At 51.8% G+C, this 18,063-nt stretch overlaps 1 protein-coding gene across 2 annotated transcripts; it reads right to left on the reverse strand.

Moving 5' to 3' along the window:
* Positions 1 to 1,924: 1,924 nt before the first annotated feature.
* On the reverse strand, positions 1,925 to 16,388 carry COMMD4 (COMM domain containing 4). 2 transcript variants are annotated; one of them, XR_007243246.1, is made up of 9 exons: positions 16,298 to 16,388; positions 16,104 to 16,175; positions 14,363 to 14,428; positions 13,633 to 13,672; positions 12,887 to 13,006; positions 5,123 to 5,203; positions 4,057 to 4,233; positions 2,906 to 3,040; positions 1,925 to 2,871 (listed from the first exon to the last, which is right to left on the reverse strand). XR_007243246.1 is itself a non-coding variant. In XM_048481846.1 (8 exons), exons 1-8 carry the CDS (start codon positions 16,298 to 16,300, stop codon positions 3,000 to 3,002), a joined length of 600 nt encoding a protein of 199 aa, XP_048337803.1. In that variant the 5' UTR covers positions 16,301 to 16,388; the 3' UTR covers positions 1,925 to 2,999. The 2 variants fall into 2 exon arrangements, 1 of the variants encoding a protein (XP_048337803.1); XM_048481846.1 differs by having other exon boundaries at positions 1,925 to 3,040.
* Positions 16,389 to 18,063: the final 1,675 nt, after the last annotated feature.

An 18,063-nucleotide genomic window follows, 5' to 3' on the forward strand; every position in this document is an offset into this window, starting at 1 on the left:
GGAGTGCACAAGCTAATCCGGTTCCCCGGATAAGCCTCCACAGCTCAAGTGGCAGAGCAGGGAATCAAACCCGGTTCTCCAGATTAGAGGGCACCTGCTCTTCATCACTACACCACACTGGTGCTCAAGAGGAAAGAATGTATTGGAGTGCACAAGCTAATCCGGTTCCCCGGATAAGCCTCCACAGCTCAAGTGGCAGAGCAGGGAATCAAACCCGGTTCTCCAGATTAGAGGGCACCTGCTCTTCATCACTACACCACACTGGTGCTCAAGAGGAAAGAATGTATTGGAGTGCACAAGCTAATCCGGTTCCCCGGATAAGCCTCCACAGCTCAAGTGGCAGAGCGGGGAATCAAACCCGGTTCTCCAGATTACAGTGCACCTGCTCTTAATTACTACGCCACACTGGTGCTCAAGAGGAAAGAATGTATTGGAGTGCACAAGCTAATCCGGTTCCCCGGATAAGTCTCCACAGCTCAAGTGGCAGAGTGGGGAATCAAACCCGGTTCTCCAGATTGGAGTGCACCTGGTCTTAACCACTATACCACGCTGGGGTAACAGAACGTGGGGTTGTTCCCTGAAAATAGATGGGCAGAAAATTTGGGACGGACCAAAAAAAGAACCAACAAACAATGTAAACAGGGTCCATAAGTAACCGGCGGAACTGACTGCCACCAGATGGGGTCATAGGCTCAAACTTCGATAGTTTGAATGGAGTGTCAATGGAGGATCCCAGGGTTCCATGCAGGGGTCTTTTGCATCGCCTACTGCTTGGTCCTTTTATTTGGAAATGCCGGGGCTTGAACCTGGGATGTTCGGCACATCTATTGAACCACAGACCCCCTCCCTCTGGCCCCTCCTGTGACTCGAACAAAGAAGGAGGAGAAGAGGACGGGGAGGTTGGATTTATACCCCACCTTTCTCTCCTGCAAGGAGACTCAAGGTGGCTCACAAGCTCCTTTCCCTTCCTCTCCCCACAGCAGACACCTTGTGAAGTAGGTGGGGCTGAGAGAGTTCAGAGAGAACTGTGACTAGCCCAAGGTCACCCAGCAGGAATGTAGGAGTGTGGAAACACATCCGGTACCCCAGATAAGCCTCTGCCGCTCAGGTGGAGAAGTGGGGAATCAAACCCGGTTCTCCAGATCAGAATCCACCCGCTCCTAACTACTACACCACAGCTAAATAACAGCCATATAAGACAGAGAGGCTTCGGGAGCTGGGGATGTTTAGTCTGGAGAAACGTAGGTTAAAGGGTGACATGATAACCATGTTTAAATATTTGAAGGGATGCCATGTCGAGGAGGGAGCATGCTTGTTTTCCGCTGCCTCAGAGACCAGGACATGAAGTCATGGATTCAAGGTGCAGGAACAGAGATTCCACCTAAACATTAGGAAGAACTTCCTGACCGTCAGAGCTGTTGGACAGTGGAATGCACTGCCTCGGAGAGTGGTGGAGTCTCCTTCTTTGGAGGTTTTTAAACAAAGGCTGGATCAGCAATTGCCGGGAGTGCTTGGATTGTGTGTTCATGCATGGCAGGGGGTTGGACTGGATGGCCCCTGGGGGTCTCTTCCAACTCTATGATTCTAAGAGCTCAGGCAAACTGGCTTGGAAACCTCTGAAACAAGAGGGCAACCATTCATTTTGTTTAGGCAGAAGGAAGCACATCTGTTTAGAAGAGTTTGAAGAGCTGGGATTTATATCCCCCCTTTCTCTCCTGCAGGAGACTCAAAGGGGCTGACAATCTCCTTGCCCTTCCCCCCTCACAACAAACACCCTGTGAGGTGGGTGGGGCTGAGAGAGCTCCGAGAAGCTGTGACTAGCCCAAGGTCACCCTAGGGGACTGCCATATATGTCAGAAACGGAAATATTTCATTTAGAGCAGACACGAGGCTACAACAGACACTCACCCAGCTCACCGCCAACTTTCTCAGCACAGCAAGATTTATTTTCTCCCCTCTGACTCAAAGTACACAGCTTTTTTTAAACAAAGGAACCACTTCATGTTTCAACCGGGAGCGGCGAGCGCTTGAGAGATGCGTAGCTTTCAAGATCTACTGCAGAGAGGACTGCTAGTCGACCCCCCCCCCCCACCAAAAAAAACCTATTTGGAAAGGAGGCAGGCTTTTCCCCTTTGGCACCTGCCAATAAAGATGTTCCCATGGTAGCTAGGAAGAGAGACATCTCTGATTAGCGGGAAGATGGATCCAAGAAACGAAAGCCCCTAGAAGTCCACTGGAGGAGCAACGTGGTCTCCTCGGACACAGAAAGGCAAGGGCAGGGTGGAATCCCACTCACAGCCCTCCTGCTACGAAGGCACAAGAGCTGAGAAACTCCTTGAGTCTTCTGTACACGTGAACTGAACAGGGGACGTTTCAAACTGCAGCAAACAGCCTGCAGGCGGAGTGTTTTTGAGTCCCCCCCAAGCGATTTTCAAACAGCTTCAGCAGGCGCGGTGAGGCAGCCCCTGTTTTAAGAACGATCCCTGCTTTGCATGGGCTTTAGCTTGTTTGTCCTAGCTGGGGAATCCTCGTCGTCGGTTCCTTCCGGGAAGAGTGCCGGTCGCAAGTCGCTTCCTTCCAGCAGGGCCTGCTCGCTAGCCACAGAGGGGAGGTCATTCTGGACTTGACGACTTGTGAAAAATCTCGTGATAATTGTGAAAAATCTAGGAGAAGGGGTGGGAGAAACTTGGGCGTTCTCGGGTATGTGGGAGCTGGAGAACAGGGCTGTGCATCGGCAGAAAGAAAAGTATTTTTTAAACAGAAATAGGGGGTCAAAAGAGCCACTGCTACCAAACAACGGCAGGACCTGCCTCCCTTTTCAGGCCAATACATCTGCATGGAAGAATGAATCGTTGCAACGGCCTCTGTGCCGATAACGGGCAAGCACCGTAACACGCATGGGGATTCCCCCATAGAGTAATTGTCCAAGGAATGCTTCCCAAGCGGCTGAAAGATCCGCAGATTCCACGTCCGATGCTGTCGATCTGTCAGACCCTCCCTCAGTCAAGTGTTTTCATAATGGCCTGGGCTTGCTTCAGCTCTGGAAGAAAGGGTAATAATGAAGAAGAGGAAGAAGAAGAAAAAGAAGAAGAAGAAGAAGAAGAAGAAGGAAGAAGAAGAAGGAAGGAGAAGAAGGAGGAAGAAGAAGGAGGAAGAAGAAGAAGAAGGAAGAAGGAAGAAGGAAGGAGAAGAAGAAGAAAGAAGAAGGAAGAAGAAGGAAGAAGGAAGAAGAAGAAGGAAGAAGGAAGAAGAAGGAAGGAAGGAAGAAGAAGAAGAAGAAGGAAGAAGGAGGAAGGAAGAAGAAGGAAGAAGAAGAAGAAGAAGAAGAAAGAAGAAGAAGAAGGAAGAAGAAGGAAGAAGGAAGAAGAAGGAAGGAGAAGAAGAAGGAAGAAGAAGAAGGAAGAAGAAGGAAGAAGAAGAAGAAGGAAGAAGGAAGAAGAAGGAAGGAGAAGAAGAAGGAAGAAGGAAGAAGAAGGAAGGAGAAGAAGAAGGAAGAAGAAGGAAGAAGGAAGAAGAAGGAAGGAGAAGGAAGGAGAATAAGAAGAAGAGGAGGAGGAGGAGTTTGGTTTATACCCCACCTTTCTCTCCTGTAAGGAGACTCAAGGTGGCATTACAAGCTCCTTTCCCCTCCTCTCCCCACAACAAACACCCTGTGAGGTGGGTGGGACAGAGAGTTCTGAAAAACTGTGACTGGCCCAAGGTCACCCAGCAGGAATGCAGGAGTGCGGAAACACATCTGGTTCACCAGATAAGCCTCTGCCACTCAGGTGGAAGAATGAGGAATCAAACCCGGTTCTCCAGATTAGAATCCAAGCTGCCCCGAAAGGGAGCACCTGGAATGAGAGGCCTGGCCTATTAAATCTAATAAAGGATATCCCAGGTTAGCCTAATCTCATCCGATCTCGGAAGCTGAGCTGGGTCAGTCCTGGTGAGTACTTAAATGGGAGACCACCAAGGTTGTCCCATAGAAGCAAGCCACGGCGACCACCTCTGAACATCTCTTCGCTGGAAAACCTGTCAGCTGCAACGTGACGGCCAACCATCCATCCAACCAACCTGCAAGCAGGGCGCGGAACTTCTCAGCCGATAACGTCATCGCCACCGGTTCCACCCCTCCTCGGTCAACGTCCTTCACATTTAACTTGAGGTGAATGACCGGTTCATTCACTTCCTGGAGCTCGCTGGAACTGAGAGTATAATCCACGCGCCAGGACACGGAATCCAAGCGGTTTACTGTGGACAGAGAAGAGACAGGCGTGGACGGTTAAGGATGACCACTCGTGAAAAATCTGGTTCTTCTGAATTCGTGGATCACCTGTCAAACTCATTCATCTGTCCCTGGGAAGTAATCACATCTGGAGTGAGTCAGGAGTAACTTTTCCCAGCACAGGTGGTGTTCCAGGCAGAAAAGGAAGAAGAGAAGAGTTTGGATTTACATCCCCCCTTTCTCTCCTGTAAGGAGACTCAAAGGGGATTACAATCTCCTTTCCCTCCCCCACCGCCCACAACAAACACCCTGTGAGGTGGGTGGGGCTGAGAGAGCTCCGAAGAACTGTGACTAGCCCAAGGTCACCCAGCTGGCGCGAACAAGCTAATCTAGTTCGCCAGATAAGCCTCCTCAGCTCAAGTGGCAGAGCGGGGAATCAAACCCAGTTCTCCACATTAGAGTGCACCTGCTCTTAACCACTACACCACACTGGCTCAAGTCAACAAGACACGAACAAGTTCCATTTAGTTAATTTTTTTCAAGACCTCAACCAATTCAGACATAAGATGGCACAGATCATCCTGGATGCCTTCCAGCATATAGAAGCACAGATCATCCTGGATGCCTTCCAGCGTATAGAAGCACAGATCATCCTGGATGCCTTCCAGCGTATAGAAGCACAGGTCATCCTGGATGCCTTCTAGCATATAGAAGCACAGATCATCCTGGATGCCTTCCAGCATATAGAAGCACAGATCATCCTGGATGCCTTCCAGCGTATAGAAGCACAGATCATCCTGGATGCCTTCCAGCGTATAGAAGCACAGGTCATCCTGGATGCCTTCCAGCGTATAGAAGCACAGATCATCCTGGATGCCTTCCAGCATATAGAAGCAAATACAAGGCTGCACTTACATCTCAGGCTGCATCCTCTAAGGCTGTCCTGTAAGGGGCTCTGCTTCTCCTCATAGGATCGGCACAGTCCCGTGGCATGTTCTGAAAGGGAAAAAAAGTCAGAAGCCAGGATCCAGTCTGCCATCGCCACTTGGTCCAGGCCAAAATCTGGTGGGCTGCTGTGTGAGACCAGATGCTGGACTAGATGGGCCAGTGGTCTGATCCAGCAGGGCTCTTTTTCTGTTCAGACCAGGGACAGGCCTCGGCCTCTATGCCCTGTTCTTGGACCTCCAGAGGAACTGGTTGGCCACTTGAGCAAGACAGGATGCTGGACTAGATTCACCACTGGTCTGATCTAGCAGGGCTCTTCTGATGTTCTCATGAAAGCCTCGGCCTCCATGCCCTGTTGATGGACCTCCAGAGGAACTGGTTGCCCTCTGTGTGAGAGGATGCTGGACTAGATGGACCACTGGTCTGATCCAGCAGGGGTCTTCTGATGTTCTTATGAAGGCCTTAAACTCTATGCCCTGTTGTTGGACTTCCAGAAGAACTGGTTGGCCTCTGTGTGAGATAGGATGCTGGACTAGATGGACCACTGGTCTGATCCAGCAGGGCTCTTCTGATGTCCTTGTGAAGGCCTCGGCCACTATGCCTTGTTGTTTGACCCTCCAGAACTGGTTGACCGCTATGTGAGATAGGATGGTGGACTAGATGGTCCCTTGCTAGTCTGATCCAGCAGGGTTCTGATGTTCTCATGAAGGTCTTGGCCTCTATGCCCTGTTGATGGACTGTAGGGATGAGCTGCTGACCCAGCAGCACCGTAAGTAGAGCGCTGGAACACCAGCACTCCTACGATCTTCTGGTCGCACCGCTCCCCCACTCCTCACCCCCCAATGAGTCCGCAGGTGCCTTGTGAACTGCAGCTCACAACCACCGGGTGTCCCAGACAAAGGGACAATGGTCTTGCCCCCAGGTGAGGATTAGGCCCAGACGCTGATGCTCCTCTCCGCACGTAGCAGCTAGGTGAGATCATGCATCACATGATGATCTCTCAGTCTCCGCTTCTCCCAGTTCCCCGTTCCGCCCTTCTACTGCGCCCCGCTAGAAATCATAATAAAAGGTGCCAGGAACCAGCACGCTGAGAGAGTCGCTAGGAACACGGACACCAAGGGCTCCCGCTGCTGGCGCAGCTCTCCACCAGATGTTATCACCGGCGTCTTCGTCCTCCTCGTTCTTGGCGCTGACCTCGCGGGCACGAATTTACTACAAGCTGGTGCGAAACCCGGGAATCTCCAGACCTCCACCCTGCCCGTGCAGCCTGGGAAGGGCAGCGGTACCGGCGTCCAGCTGGATCGGCATCAGGGACCACCTGTCGGTATACCATGCGTCCGGCTGGATGCGAGCATCCAGTGACCCGAAGTTCTAGGACACTCTCGTCCGGTGAACACCCGGTAGAGTATGGGAGCTTGCAAAAGCAGGGCTTATGACAAACCGTTAACGAACTAAAAGCGTTAGCGAAGCGGCAGGGTCTCCGTGGGGAGCTGCATGGGGTGGTTGAGAGAGATTGAAGCTCAATGTCCATGGTACCTGGAGGGGGGACATTGAATCTGGGATTGGGAAAACATCGAGGCACTCTTCGCTGGAGCCACCGAGCGCCGATGTCACTGCTACTACTGACGATGGAGACAATGTTATGTCGCCATCCAATACCGCAGGTCTATGGCTCCCTTTGCTGTAGATGCAAGCCCTCCCTTCGACCCTTCAGCTTCAGTTTCACCTCCGAATTTTCTCTATCCTCTAATTTTGGGCGCTGTCCTCCTTCTGCCCTGCCTCCTTCAAATTCTCCTTGTTCGGCCTCCTGCTCCGCCTTCATTTTCTGAAGCCATAGCACCTCCGTCAGCCTGCAGTAATGCGTAGCCGGGTTTCCGACTCCCTCATGAACGTATTAGCCCGCGACCTGCGAAAAAAAAACCCTGACGGAAGGCGATGCCGATATCCTGCGCCCTATGCCCCGTTCACTTCACGGATACCGGGGGAGGTGGCATTATTCGGCGGGTTGTCGAGTGCATGCCCTTTGGGTTATAACATCCTCACCGAGCTCCATAAGCGATGCGAGGCGTAGATCACCAGCCCTATGTGAGAGGCATGCTAGAGGCAGTCGCCAAGGAATCACCTAATGGTTCCGGATGACTGGAAGACCACCTTTCGCATGCTTTTGAGCCCTGCACAATATGTGATCTGGGCGAGTTCCGCCAGCAATGTTTACGCTGGGAGCCGCCTCGGTGGCGCCTACACCGCCAGCGCAGCTACGGCCGATGCCTTACGCCAACCCCAATGATCAGATTGTCCTGCCAGAATACCCTTACAGTTGCCTCTAGATAAGCCTGAAGGCGTTCATCAAGGTTCAATACCGGCCAATAACCCAAAGTTTCTCGCCATCCAGCCAAAAACCCCAAGGGAGCCCTCGCTGGGTTTGTGAACAGGATCCAGGAGGGCTCTCAAGGCAGGTAGATAGCGAGGAGGGCCCAAAGCGGAGCTCCCTCATGCGCCTGCAAGGAGAAGCGCCTCCACTGGAGTGCCTTAGGAGCAATCATGGGCCTGGGCAAAGATCCTGAACTGGCCGATATGCCAGGAAAGGCTTGCCAGGACAGCCGGATCCTCCGCCCACCAAGCTAGCCTCCTGCGCCCGCAGCGCTCTCTCCACGCCAGAGAAGCCCCAGGATGGTGCCTTTTAGTGCGGCAGGTCAGGACACTTCCGGAGGTGTAGGCAGCCAGCGGGGCCTACAACCCACGATGGAGGAGGGTCCTCCCAAAGGCGAAGGCCCGAGGCTGCCAAAACCCGATGCCCCGGTGCCGAAGGCTTTCACTGGGCGACGTCCGAGCTTCAGCCCGGGCATCTCTCCAGCCCAGGACCAAGAGGGGGGGAGTACTAGAGCAGACCCAAACATCACAAGACCCACACCCAAACCCTCCCCTCGTGCATTATCTAGCTCACATGCACCCAGCCCATCTCCTTTAAGTTCCCCCGGTCCCTCGTGGCGCCCCAGCCCAGTATAGCGACCCCCATCCCAACCGGGACCATTAGCGGCTGGAGTGCTGCCAAAGGCCTCCGCTGCTGAAGCAGGTGGGATGATTGTTCATCATCCCCCTTCGAGTCGGTGACTCCCACGCACTTTCAAGGGATTATCCATCATCTCCAAGTCTATGGACAAACATCCCGCAGGGAGTTGCCCAGCCGGAACCAGCTGTAGCAACTTCGATCCTCCCTGCCCATGCGCTGCCAGCTGTGCGCATTACGTACCAATAAAGACCCACGAGCCCGGCAGCCATCAGGGCGCAGCCAGTTACCACCATCGCCATGCTGCAGCGGTGGAAACGCTCCATCGGAAGCTCCCATGCCATTCAGATCTGCATGAACTCACCATGGAGGGGTGTCTGTTCAAGGGGCCTGGTGGACACCGGCAGGCTGATGTGACCCGTCATCAGAGCAGCGAGGTGAAAAGGCCTGACCAGTGAAAGCCCAGCCGAGGCCTGTCCGCACATCTGGGGTGGGGGCTGAAATAAACCCATGAGCGGAGCATCCAGCCCGCTCCGCGGTCCATAAGCCCAGGGGCTTCGGCTGGCAGCTCACAGTCCGCTTCCATCATTCCTGGACATCCATGTCAATCTCTGGGGAAGGGACCTCATGAGCCAAGGTCAAGAACTGACCCTGAATAGTCTGGGATGGATAAAGCCCATCGCGACAGATTATTGATCCTAATTGTTGCCTTCTAAACTCATTTTGAAGACTTCCGCTAAGGAAACTATTCCCTCCTTTTTTTCCCTTTCTCTTCCCTCTATCTTTCTACCAGTTAAAGGCGGGAGAGGAGCCACTATTGGCTGGCCCCAGCCCTCCCTGGATTGAAATCTGGGCCCGTCCATGGTACCGCGAGCACGCCTGCCAGCTGGTGACAGGCCCCCAGTTTAGTAAAGCGAGGGCTGCCGCCTACTGTGCCCCTAACAAACCTGTTTGGCTTGTGGCTACCATCATGCCAGGCTGTAGCGGCTTGAAATGGCTTCCTTATAGAGTGGTTTCAGCGGCCAGGGCAGGCCACTCTAGTCAAAGAGGGATGCTACCGCGCAAATTCAAATTCACATAACCTGTGTGGAGTTGTGGTTGCTAGCGCCCTGGCGGCTGTATGAACACAGTGTGCAAGGCCAGGCTTGGCGAAGCCGCTTATGGGAAGGCCCGGTTTGGTAGGCGGCAATTCCCAAGGAATAGATTCGTTACAAATTCAGCACCATTTCCAGCCTCCTTCTTGGCATTAACCACCAAGGTCCACGGTAGAGTACATTTTCCTGCAAGAAAGAAAGGCTCCCTCCCTCTTTTGTGTGGAGTTTACCCCTAATAAGCCTGATTGCTTTTGTCCCCTGGATGCATCCATCACCCAAAAGCGCATCCAAGCCCATAACTTTTATGTTGCAAATTAGCGTACATACCCATACAATTCCCTTTAAGGGTCCGCTTTGCCCCCTCCTCCCTCTATGAGGGGCTTTTTTGGACCCTCGACTTGGCACCACTGATGGCGGCTCACAGAGCCAGCTTCCATCGGGATCGCCTACCCTCTGCCCCTCCCTGTCAAACAGCCCAGAAGAGTGAGGAGTAGGCTGACCCAACAGAGCAAAATAGCGGTAAAAGCAGCTCCCTCGCGCAGGCTGCAAGATGAAGCCTTCGGTGATATAGTCCCTCTTATATCAAAATCCAACAAAGGCTTGATCTTGACCTTCCCGCCATTTGGCTCTCCAAGGCCTGGCAGGACCCAGCCCATCCTATAACCTGGGGAAGGGTGGTGTGAACAGTCCTTCTTCCTACACAAGATCTCGGTGGATCCCGGGACTGCGGCCATGACAGGCCAGCCCATGGAATTGAAGCCGGGAGGAAAAACAACCCCATCCCGGAGATGGGAATGAATCTCTGGAGGATCCGCCCAAAGCTGACCTCCGGCGGGAGCGCCGCCACCCGATGCCCAAAGGCGGCTCCAAAGACCCGGATGACCTGGGGAATGTCAAAACGCAACGCTTCAGCCAAGCTCAAAGAGTCATGCCTTTCGTAGCAAAGGCCGCTGAAGGCAGCCCAGACTGGAACGCTTCTGTGCCGCCTTCCTCTTTGCAATCATCACTGCCAACTTCGGCCGGCCACCATCCTTTGCCTGCTCTGCTACTTGCCTCCTGCCGATTGGCAGTCCAGCCACCCCTGGCAGAGTTTTGACCAGACCAACGTATCTAGGGAGCAATTTGCCGCCGCTATAGCGCTTTGCGTCCTTCTGCTTGCTAGAGCCAGTACCTAGAAGTCGGGGACCTGCTAAGCCTTCCTACTGCCTGCTCCCCGTTTGCCAAAGCCCCTGGAGACTTCCCTAAGCAGAGTCTGGCTTAAGCCCCTTTATGAATGCTTCGTCCCATCCAAATTACTCTATGAGCGCTTTTGACTGGGGACCGACCGTCCAAACCCTCGGTATCTGCCGGGCGCTCTCCCTTGTCACCAGAAGACTGTCGCTAATCCACAAGTCCAACGCTTCTGTACCCGCATTGCCGAGCGCCCAGCGAGGCGAAGACCGGATTTCAGGACCCATTCCACGGCTCGTGGCTTCTGGAATTGTGACGTACAAGACGTGAGGACATTCCCCCGTGTCTGGAAATGTCTTGCTCCCCCCCAAAAGGGTTGGTTCTGGACTTGCGGGGAGAGAACTTTCAACTTTCACATCCCTGCTCACGGCTTTCTGCGGGACTCCCTCTTCTGTTGCCTTTAGCCGGGCCTCACCCGTAATACCGTCCCTTGCCTCCAGGCCTCCACCCGAGGAGCCTCGGGGCCTTGCCCGTCGCCCGCCCGCTCCACTCTGCCCCTCAACCCCTGCTTGCGAGCGACGCTGCAGTTTGCCCTCTCCGAAGTGAGTTCGTCTCCTCGCGACTTCCCCTAGTAGGAGGTCCCCGGTTCGCTTCTTACAGCAGCTTGTAAGACCATTGGCCGGGCTGGCCTGTGCCCCTTGCCATAGAGTCCATCAACTCCCACCTCTCCATTTAGCTCTCTGGGATGCTCTGGCCTCGAGAGCAGCAGGAACTTCGATCAGCTGACTTTAGATAATGTCGTGCAGCTTATTGATTATTTGTTGTTATTGCATCCCACCAAGGTTGGCTGAGAATGTACATGATATGTGTTTGTTTTAATCTTTCTGATAATTCCCATTTGGATTCATATGAGAAAGTCGTGATGAACTACAAGATGCGTATCTAATCTGAAATTATGACGTTTTGCCCCTGGTGGTCAGCCCTCTGGAGCTGGCTACCCGGGGATGGTTAAATCATGTACAGCTCTGCATTGAAAGCGATTGTGTGCCTCCGGATCTTGTTTCATTCAATGTATATCTAATATTGCCTGTAATATGTGTAAGGAAACCCTCGACTTTCCCCGCCCCATAGCAACCAAGTTCTAATGCTGCACCAAGCAGCTCGCCAGCAGCCAAGCGGCCGGAGGCAAAGCGTCCCCTTAAATCGCCCCTAACGATTCGGCCTCCCCTTCTAAATGTAAAGAGAGGAGATGTAGGGATGAGCTGCTGACCCAGCAGCATACCGTAGAGCTGGAACACCAGCGGCTCCTCGATCTTCTGGTCGCGACCGCTCCTCTTTAATGAGTCACGGGTCATGAACTACCTGGCTCCACAACCACCGGTGTCCCAGACAAAGGGACAATGGTCTTGCCCCAGGTGAGGATTGAGCTCCAGACGCTGATGCTCCTCTCCGCGACGTAGCAGCTAGGGTGAGATCATGCATCACCATGATGATCCTCTCAGTCTCAGCTCTCGGTTCCCCGTTCCGCTAATACCTGCGCCCCAGCTGAAGTCATAATAAAAGGTGCCAGGAACCAGCGAGAGTTGCTGGAACCACGGACACCAGCGCTCCGCTGCTGGCTCTCCACCAGATGTTATCCGCAGCGTCTCGTCTACGTTCTTGGCGGCGTGACCTAGCAGGCACGCATTCTGGCGTACTCCAGAGGAACTGGTTGGCCTCTGTGTGAAGCAGAATGCTGGACTAGATGGACCATTGGTCTGATTCAGCAGGGCTCTTCTGATGTCCTTATGAAGGCCTCAGCCTCTATGCCCTGTTGATGGACCTCCAGAGGAACTGGTTGGCCATTGTGTGAGAAAGGATGCTGGACTAGATGGACTGGTGGTCTGATCCAACAAGGCTCTTCTGATGTCCTTGTGAAGGCCTCGGCCTCTATGCCTTGTTGTTTGACCCTCCAGAACTGGTTGACCACTGTGTGAGATAGGATGGTGGACTACATGGTCCCTTGCTAGTCTGATCTAGCAGGGCTCTGATGTTCTCATGAAGGTCTTGGCCTCTATGCCCTGTTGATGGACCTCCAGAGGAACTGGTTGCCCTCTGTGTGAGACAGGATGCTGGACTAAATGGACCACTGGTTTGATCCAGCAGGGCTCTTCTGATGTTTTTCTGAAGGCCTCGGCCTCTATAACCTATTGCAGGACTTCCAGAGGAACTGGTTGGCCACTGTGTGAGACAAGATGCTAGACTAGGTAGACCACTGGTCTGACCCAGCAGGGCTCCTAAACTTTTATGGAAACCCAGTGATCACTGCCTGACCATTTGCTTGCCAGAACAGACAACACAGAGACAGACCGACCAGCGGTTCCACTCCGTGTAAGGCAGCTGCTGCTCCCACTGCTTGGGACCTCAACTGGTGCCACCCACTCCAAGGACTCTCCTGCCCCTTCTCACCTTTGCTCGACTCACCTTTCGGCAGCCCCAACTGCTGCAGCTCACTGGATAAAGATTCGCTGTCGACGTTGTGCTTGGCAGCGCTGGAGAGGATGAAGTTGAGGACCGCGATGGTGGCTTTGACATCCCCGGACTCTGCAGAAGGAACAGGGATGATGAGCAGAAGACTAAAGGAAGCAACTTGAGCATCGTTGCATGGATCTGGTTTATGGAGGCTCCTTCTTTGGTATAAGAAGAAGAAGAGTTTGGATTTATATCCCCCTGTCTCTCCTGTAAGGAGACTCAAAGGGGCTTACAATCTCCTTTCCCTCCCCACTCTACAACAAACACCCTGTGAGGTAGGTGGGGCTGAGAGAGCTCCAAAGAACTGTGACTAGCTAGCCCAAGGTCACCCAGCTGGCATGTGTTGGAGTTCAGAAGCTAATGTGGTTCACCAGATAAGCCTCCACAGCTTGAGGGGCAGAGCGGGGAATCAAACCCGGTTCTCCAGATTAGAGTGCACCTGCTCTTAACCACTACAGCACTCTGGCTCTCAAGAAGGATATCAGCAGACGCCACTAACATTCAATCTACTGGAAGAACCCATGATCCTGAGACTCGAAAATTCCACTCGGCTCTTTTGAGACTATTGGCACAGATGATATACTAAATGAGCAAATAGTCTACCCATTTCTTGCCATCCAGACTGTTGGCACAGAGGGTAATAAATGAATAAATGCCCGGAATCCTACCCACATCTCCCAAAAGGGAAGAACACTCACCAAGCTTGGCATCCGATGTCAGTTTCAGAATCTTCTCATACTACAAGAAGGGGGAGAAATCCTGGTTTTAGATCTAACTCTTGAGACAACCATGCTGCCGTACCAATTTTCCTTGTTTCAAAATATTCAAAGATAGTACAAATTGCAACAGCCAGAGCAATACAGCATGCACTGGGTATACTGGCAAGTACAAGGAACAAACTGCAATGCACCTAGGTATAAATATGTCTTCGTTGCAGTAACAGTAAATTACTAGCATTCAAAATGCATATACCAGTTCGATTCGATTTCGAATACCTTTAATGGCATATAAATAGTTTAACATTAACATTGCAAGATAATAACAGCCTTTACAACTTCTGACGAGTTAAAATAACACCATTTAAAAATTTAGCCACCGCTTCCAACAGCTCGTAGTTGTGGCTGTTTAAAAGATATATAACCTTCTGTTTATCTGTAATGCCTTCACTTCCATGTAGGAAGGGGATTATGTGCTTCTTCCTACCTATCTAAAATGCATATACAAACAGCAACTATTCCTTGTGCATATGGAAACAATTATCTGCAAGTTTCAAGGGGGTGCATACGTTTATTTCTCTTGGGTGAGAATCTTCCACATTGTGGACAGCAACCAGATGATGGAAGAACGGCTCTCCCACAATTGTCGAGTCTACGCCGACATAGCTAGGATGAAAGATCCAAAGAGAGAGAGAGAGGAAAAGTGACTTACGTCAATTCCCTCTCCGAGAAGATCCTTCAGCACCTGGGCGCAGATCAGCTTGAGTTTCACGGAAGACTGGAATGAAATGAAACAAAACACCCATTCAAACTCGGGTCAGTTTCATCAGCATCTTTGTAAATTACCAGAAGACATGTCCAGGAAACAACATATTCCAAAGTTTGCTAAATGTTGCATTACAGCAGTGAATAAAAGGTTGTGGAAAATACTCCCATTCACAAGGTTAGGTCACTTAGTTCTAGAACATAGGTGTCAAACTCGCGGCCCTCCAGATGTTATGGACTACTGTTCCCATCATCCCCTGCCAGCATCATGCTGGCAGGGGATGATAAGGCTGCCTCAATCCATAACATCCTGGAGGGCTACAGACTGACTCCTATGTTCGAGAATTGAAAGAAGAGGAAGAAAAATTTGGATTTATGTCCCATCTTTATCTCCTGTAAGGAGACTCAAGGTGGGTTACAAGCTCCTTTCCCTTCCTCTCCCCACACCTTGGGAGGTAGGTGGGGCTGAGAGAGTTCCAAAGATCCGTGACTAGCCCAAGATCACCCAGCAGGAATGTAGGAGTGTGGAAACACATCTAGTTCATCAGATAAGCCTCTGCCACTAAGGTGGAGGAGTGGGGAATCAAACCTGCTTCTCCAGATTAGAATCCACCTGCTCTTAATCTGGGGACACTCCAGAATTACAGTTCAGACTGCAGAAAATAGTTTCCCCTGGGGAAAAGGGATACTTTGATGGGTGGGCTCTGTAGTACCATACCCCAATGAGATCCTTATCCGCCCCCAAATTTTCAGGAGTTCCCCTCCCCTGTCTGCAAACGGCAACCCTACAGTCACCTCCCGGCTGGTAACGGAGGGACCTGGCAAAGCGAATTCTAAACCAGCAGAAAAGGACTCAGCCTAATGCAGTGCTGGCGAACCTACGGCACGGGTGCCAGAGGTGGCACTCAGAACCCTCTCTGTGGGCGCAGCGCAGAGCAGAGTTGCTCCTCCCTGGCTACACACCGCGTCTAGGGCTGGCCTGGGCGCATTGGGCTCCAATTATCATAGCAGTAAACCTAAAGACCTAGTTTGGAGTAAGCAGTGTAGAGTAGCAACCCCTAAGTTGGCTAGCTGTTAATCCCCGCACTGGATTTTCATTACAAGAACTGAAACCGCGATCCTTTTACCTGGGAGTAGAAAAGCTCCAGTTGCTGGCAATGGAGCCCTTGCTTCTGAGTAAAACCCTCCTAGGGTGCGTGATTCACCCGTTATGGAAGAAAAAGTTGCACTGTGGATGCTTCAAAGCAAAGCCACCGACTACCACCTCCTGCTTACTCCCCAAAAGTAACGCATTAACACGCCTCTGGAGTAGCCGCTTTTTTTCTAAACTAAAACCTCAGTACTCAGGTTAAATTGCCGTGTTGGCACTTTGCGATAAATAAGTGGGGTTTGGGTTGCTATTTGGGCCCTCGGTCTCGAAAAGGTTCACCACCACTGGCCTAATGTATTGCACCAATGAAGGCTTGATTGATTGACTCAGCCTCATCCAAACCCCGGCCCCTTCCGCGCATGCAGAATAATGCATTTTCAATCCACTTTCACAACTGTTTGCAAGTGGGTTTGGCCCTTCCGCACAGCTGAAAAGCGGATTGAAAGCAGATTGAAAGTGCATTATTCTGCATGTGAGGAAGGGGCCCCTATCAGGAACAAGACAGATGTCTTTTGCACAGGAAAAAGGTTCCACCTACTATTTTAGCCAAAGTGCTGATCTCTGCCAAGACCCAATCGGGGCAGTCCAAGTCGCCACAGAACCGGAACCTCTGCAAGAAAGAACCGAAATTGAGCCTCAGGTGCCAAAAAAATCCACCTGTCAATCATGTCCCAAACCCCCTCTGGCTAAAAAAGGCACAAAAACCCACCCGTCAATCATGCACCAACTTACCATGGTCTCCTGCACTGGGTTCCTTCCCTCCGCCCTGCAAAGCTCGGTCAGCTGATTCCTCCCCTCCAGCCAATCAGGGAAGGGCTACAGGAGCGTCAGCTGATGCCCAAGGACAGTCAGCTGATCGAGGGTGACGCCTGCCTGTAACCCTTTCTTGTCCGAAAGCCTTTTGCTGTCAGATCAGAGAATCTAAACCAGGGAAGTTTCCTCCTAGATCTTGCAGCTGGCGATGCCAACCTCCAGGTGAATCTGGAGAACCCCCCCCCCCCCCAGATTGCAACTGATCTATAGGTTACAGAAGAAGAAGAGTTTGGATTTATATCCCCCCTTTCTCTCCTGTAGGAGACTCAAAGGGGCTTACAAACTCCTTGCCCTCACAGCAAACACCCTGTGAGGTGGGTGGGGCTGAGAGAGCTCCGAGAAGCTGTGACTAGCCCAAGGTCACCCAGCAGGCGTGTGTGGGAGTGCACAGGCTAATCTGAATCCCCGAGTTGTAAAAAATATTTTTCTTTTCTTTGCAACTGCATGAACTTGCTTCTCCGGCAATAACTTTGGGTCTCTTCCAGCCCCAAGGCTCTTAGCCAAAATCAGCTGAATCAAAACCAGAAAGAATTAAGTCCTTTGTGACCGCCCCCCCCCCTTGCTTGCCAACCAACGTGACTTCTGCCTCTCCAGGTTTTTGTTGAAATTTGTTCATCCTTAGCCATTTTTGAAGAAGAGTTTGGATGTACACCCAGTCTTACAGGGAGCCTCAAGGCATCTTACACACCCCCTTTCCCTTGCTCTCCCAACAACAGACACCGTCTGAGGAAAGTGGGGCTGAGAGAGTTCTGAGAGAACTGTGACTGGCCCAAGGTCACCCAGCAGGCTTCATGTGCAGGAACAGGAGAACAAACGTAGTTCGCCAGACAAGAGTCTGACGCTCAGGTGGAGGACTCGGGGGAACAAAAAATGTCCCCATAAGCATATTCTAGCTCCCTTCCTTTCAATCAAGCCTGCCATTTTAGTTTGATCGCAAGCACCTGCAGAATCCAAGTTGTCTACCTAACCAGCTTCTTTAAGAACATAAGAACAAGCCAGCTGGATCAGACCAGAGTCCATCTAGTCCAGCTCTCTGCTACTCGCATTGGCCCACCAGGTGCCTTTGGGAGCTCACATGCAGGATGTGAAAGCAATGGCCTTCTGCTGCTGCTGTTGCTCCCGAGCACCTGGTCTGTTAAGGCATTTGCAATCTGAGATCAAGGAGGATCAAGATTGGTAGCCATACATCGACTTCTCCTCCATCAATCTGTCCAAGCCCCTTTTAAAGCTATCCAGGTTAGTGGCCATCACCACCTCCTGTGGCAGCACATTCCAAACACCAATCACACGTTGCATGAAGAAGTGTTTCCTTTTATTAGTCCTAATTCTTCCCCCCAGCATTTTCAATGGATGCCCCCTGGTTTTAGTATTGTGAGAAAGAGAAAAAATTCTCACTCACTTTTCCTCAGCAGTGGCATAGTGGTTACAAGCAGGTGTACTCTAATCTGCAGTAACCGGGTTTGATTTCCCCGCTCTGCCGCCTGAGCTGTGGAGGATTATCTGGGGAATTCAAATTAGCCTGTACACTCCCACACATGCCAGCTGGGTGACCTTGGGCTAGTCACAGTTCTTCAGAGCTCTCCCACCTACCTCACAGGGTGTTTGTTGTGAGGGGGGAAGGGCAAGGAGATTGTAAACCCCTTTGAGTCTCCTTACAGGAGAGAAAGGGGGGATATAAATCCAAC

This window comes from Sphaerodactylus townsendi, linkage group LG17 (assembly GCF_021028975.2).
Source record: "Sphaerodactylus townsendi isolate TG3544 linkage group LG17, MPM_Stown_v2.3, whole genome shotgun sequence".
NCBI classification, from domain to species: Eukaryota; Metazoa; Chordata; class Lepidosauria; order Squamata; family Sphaerodactylidae; genus Sphaerodactylus; species Sphaerodactylus townsendi.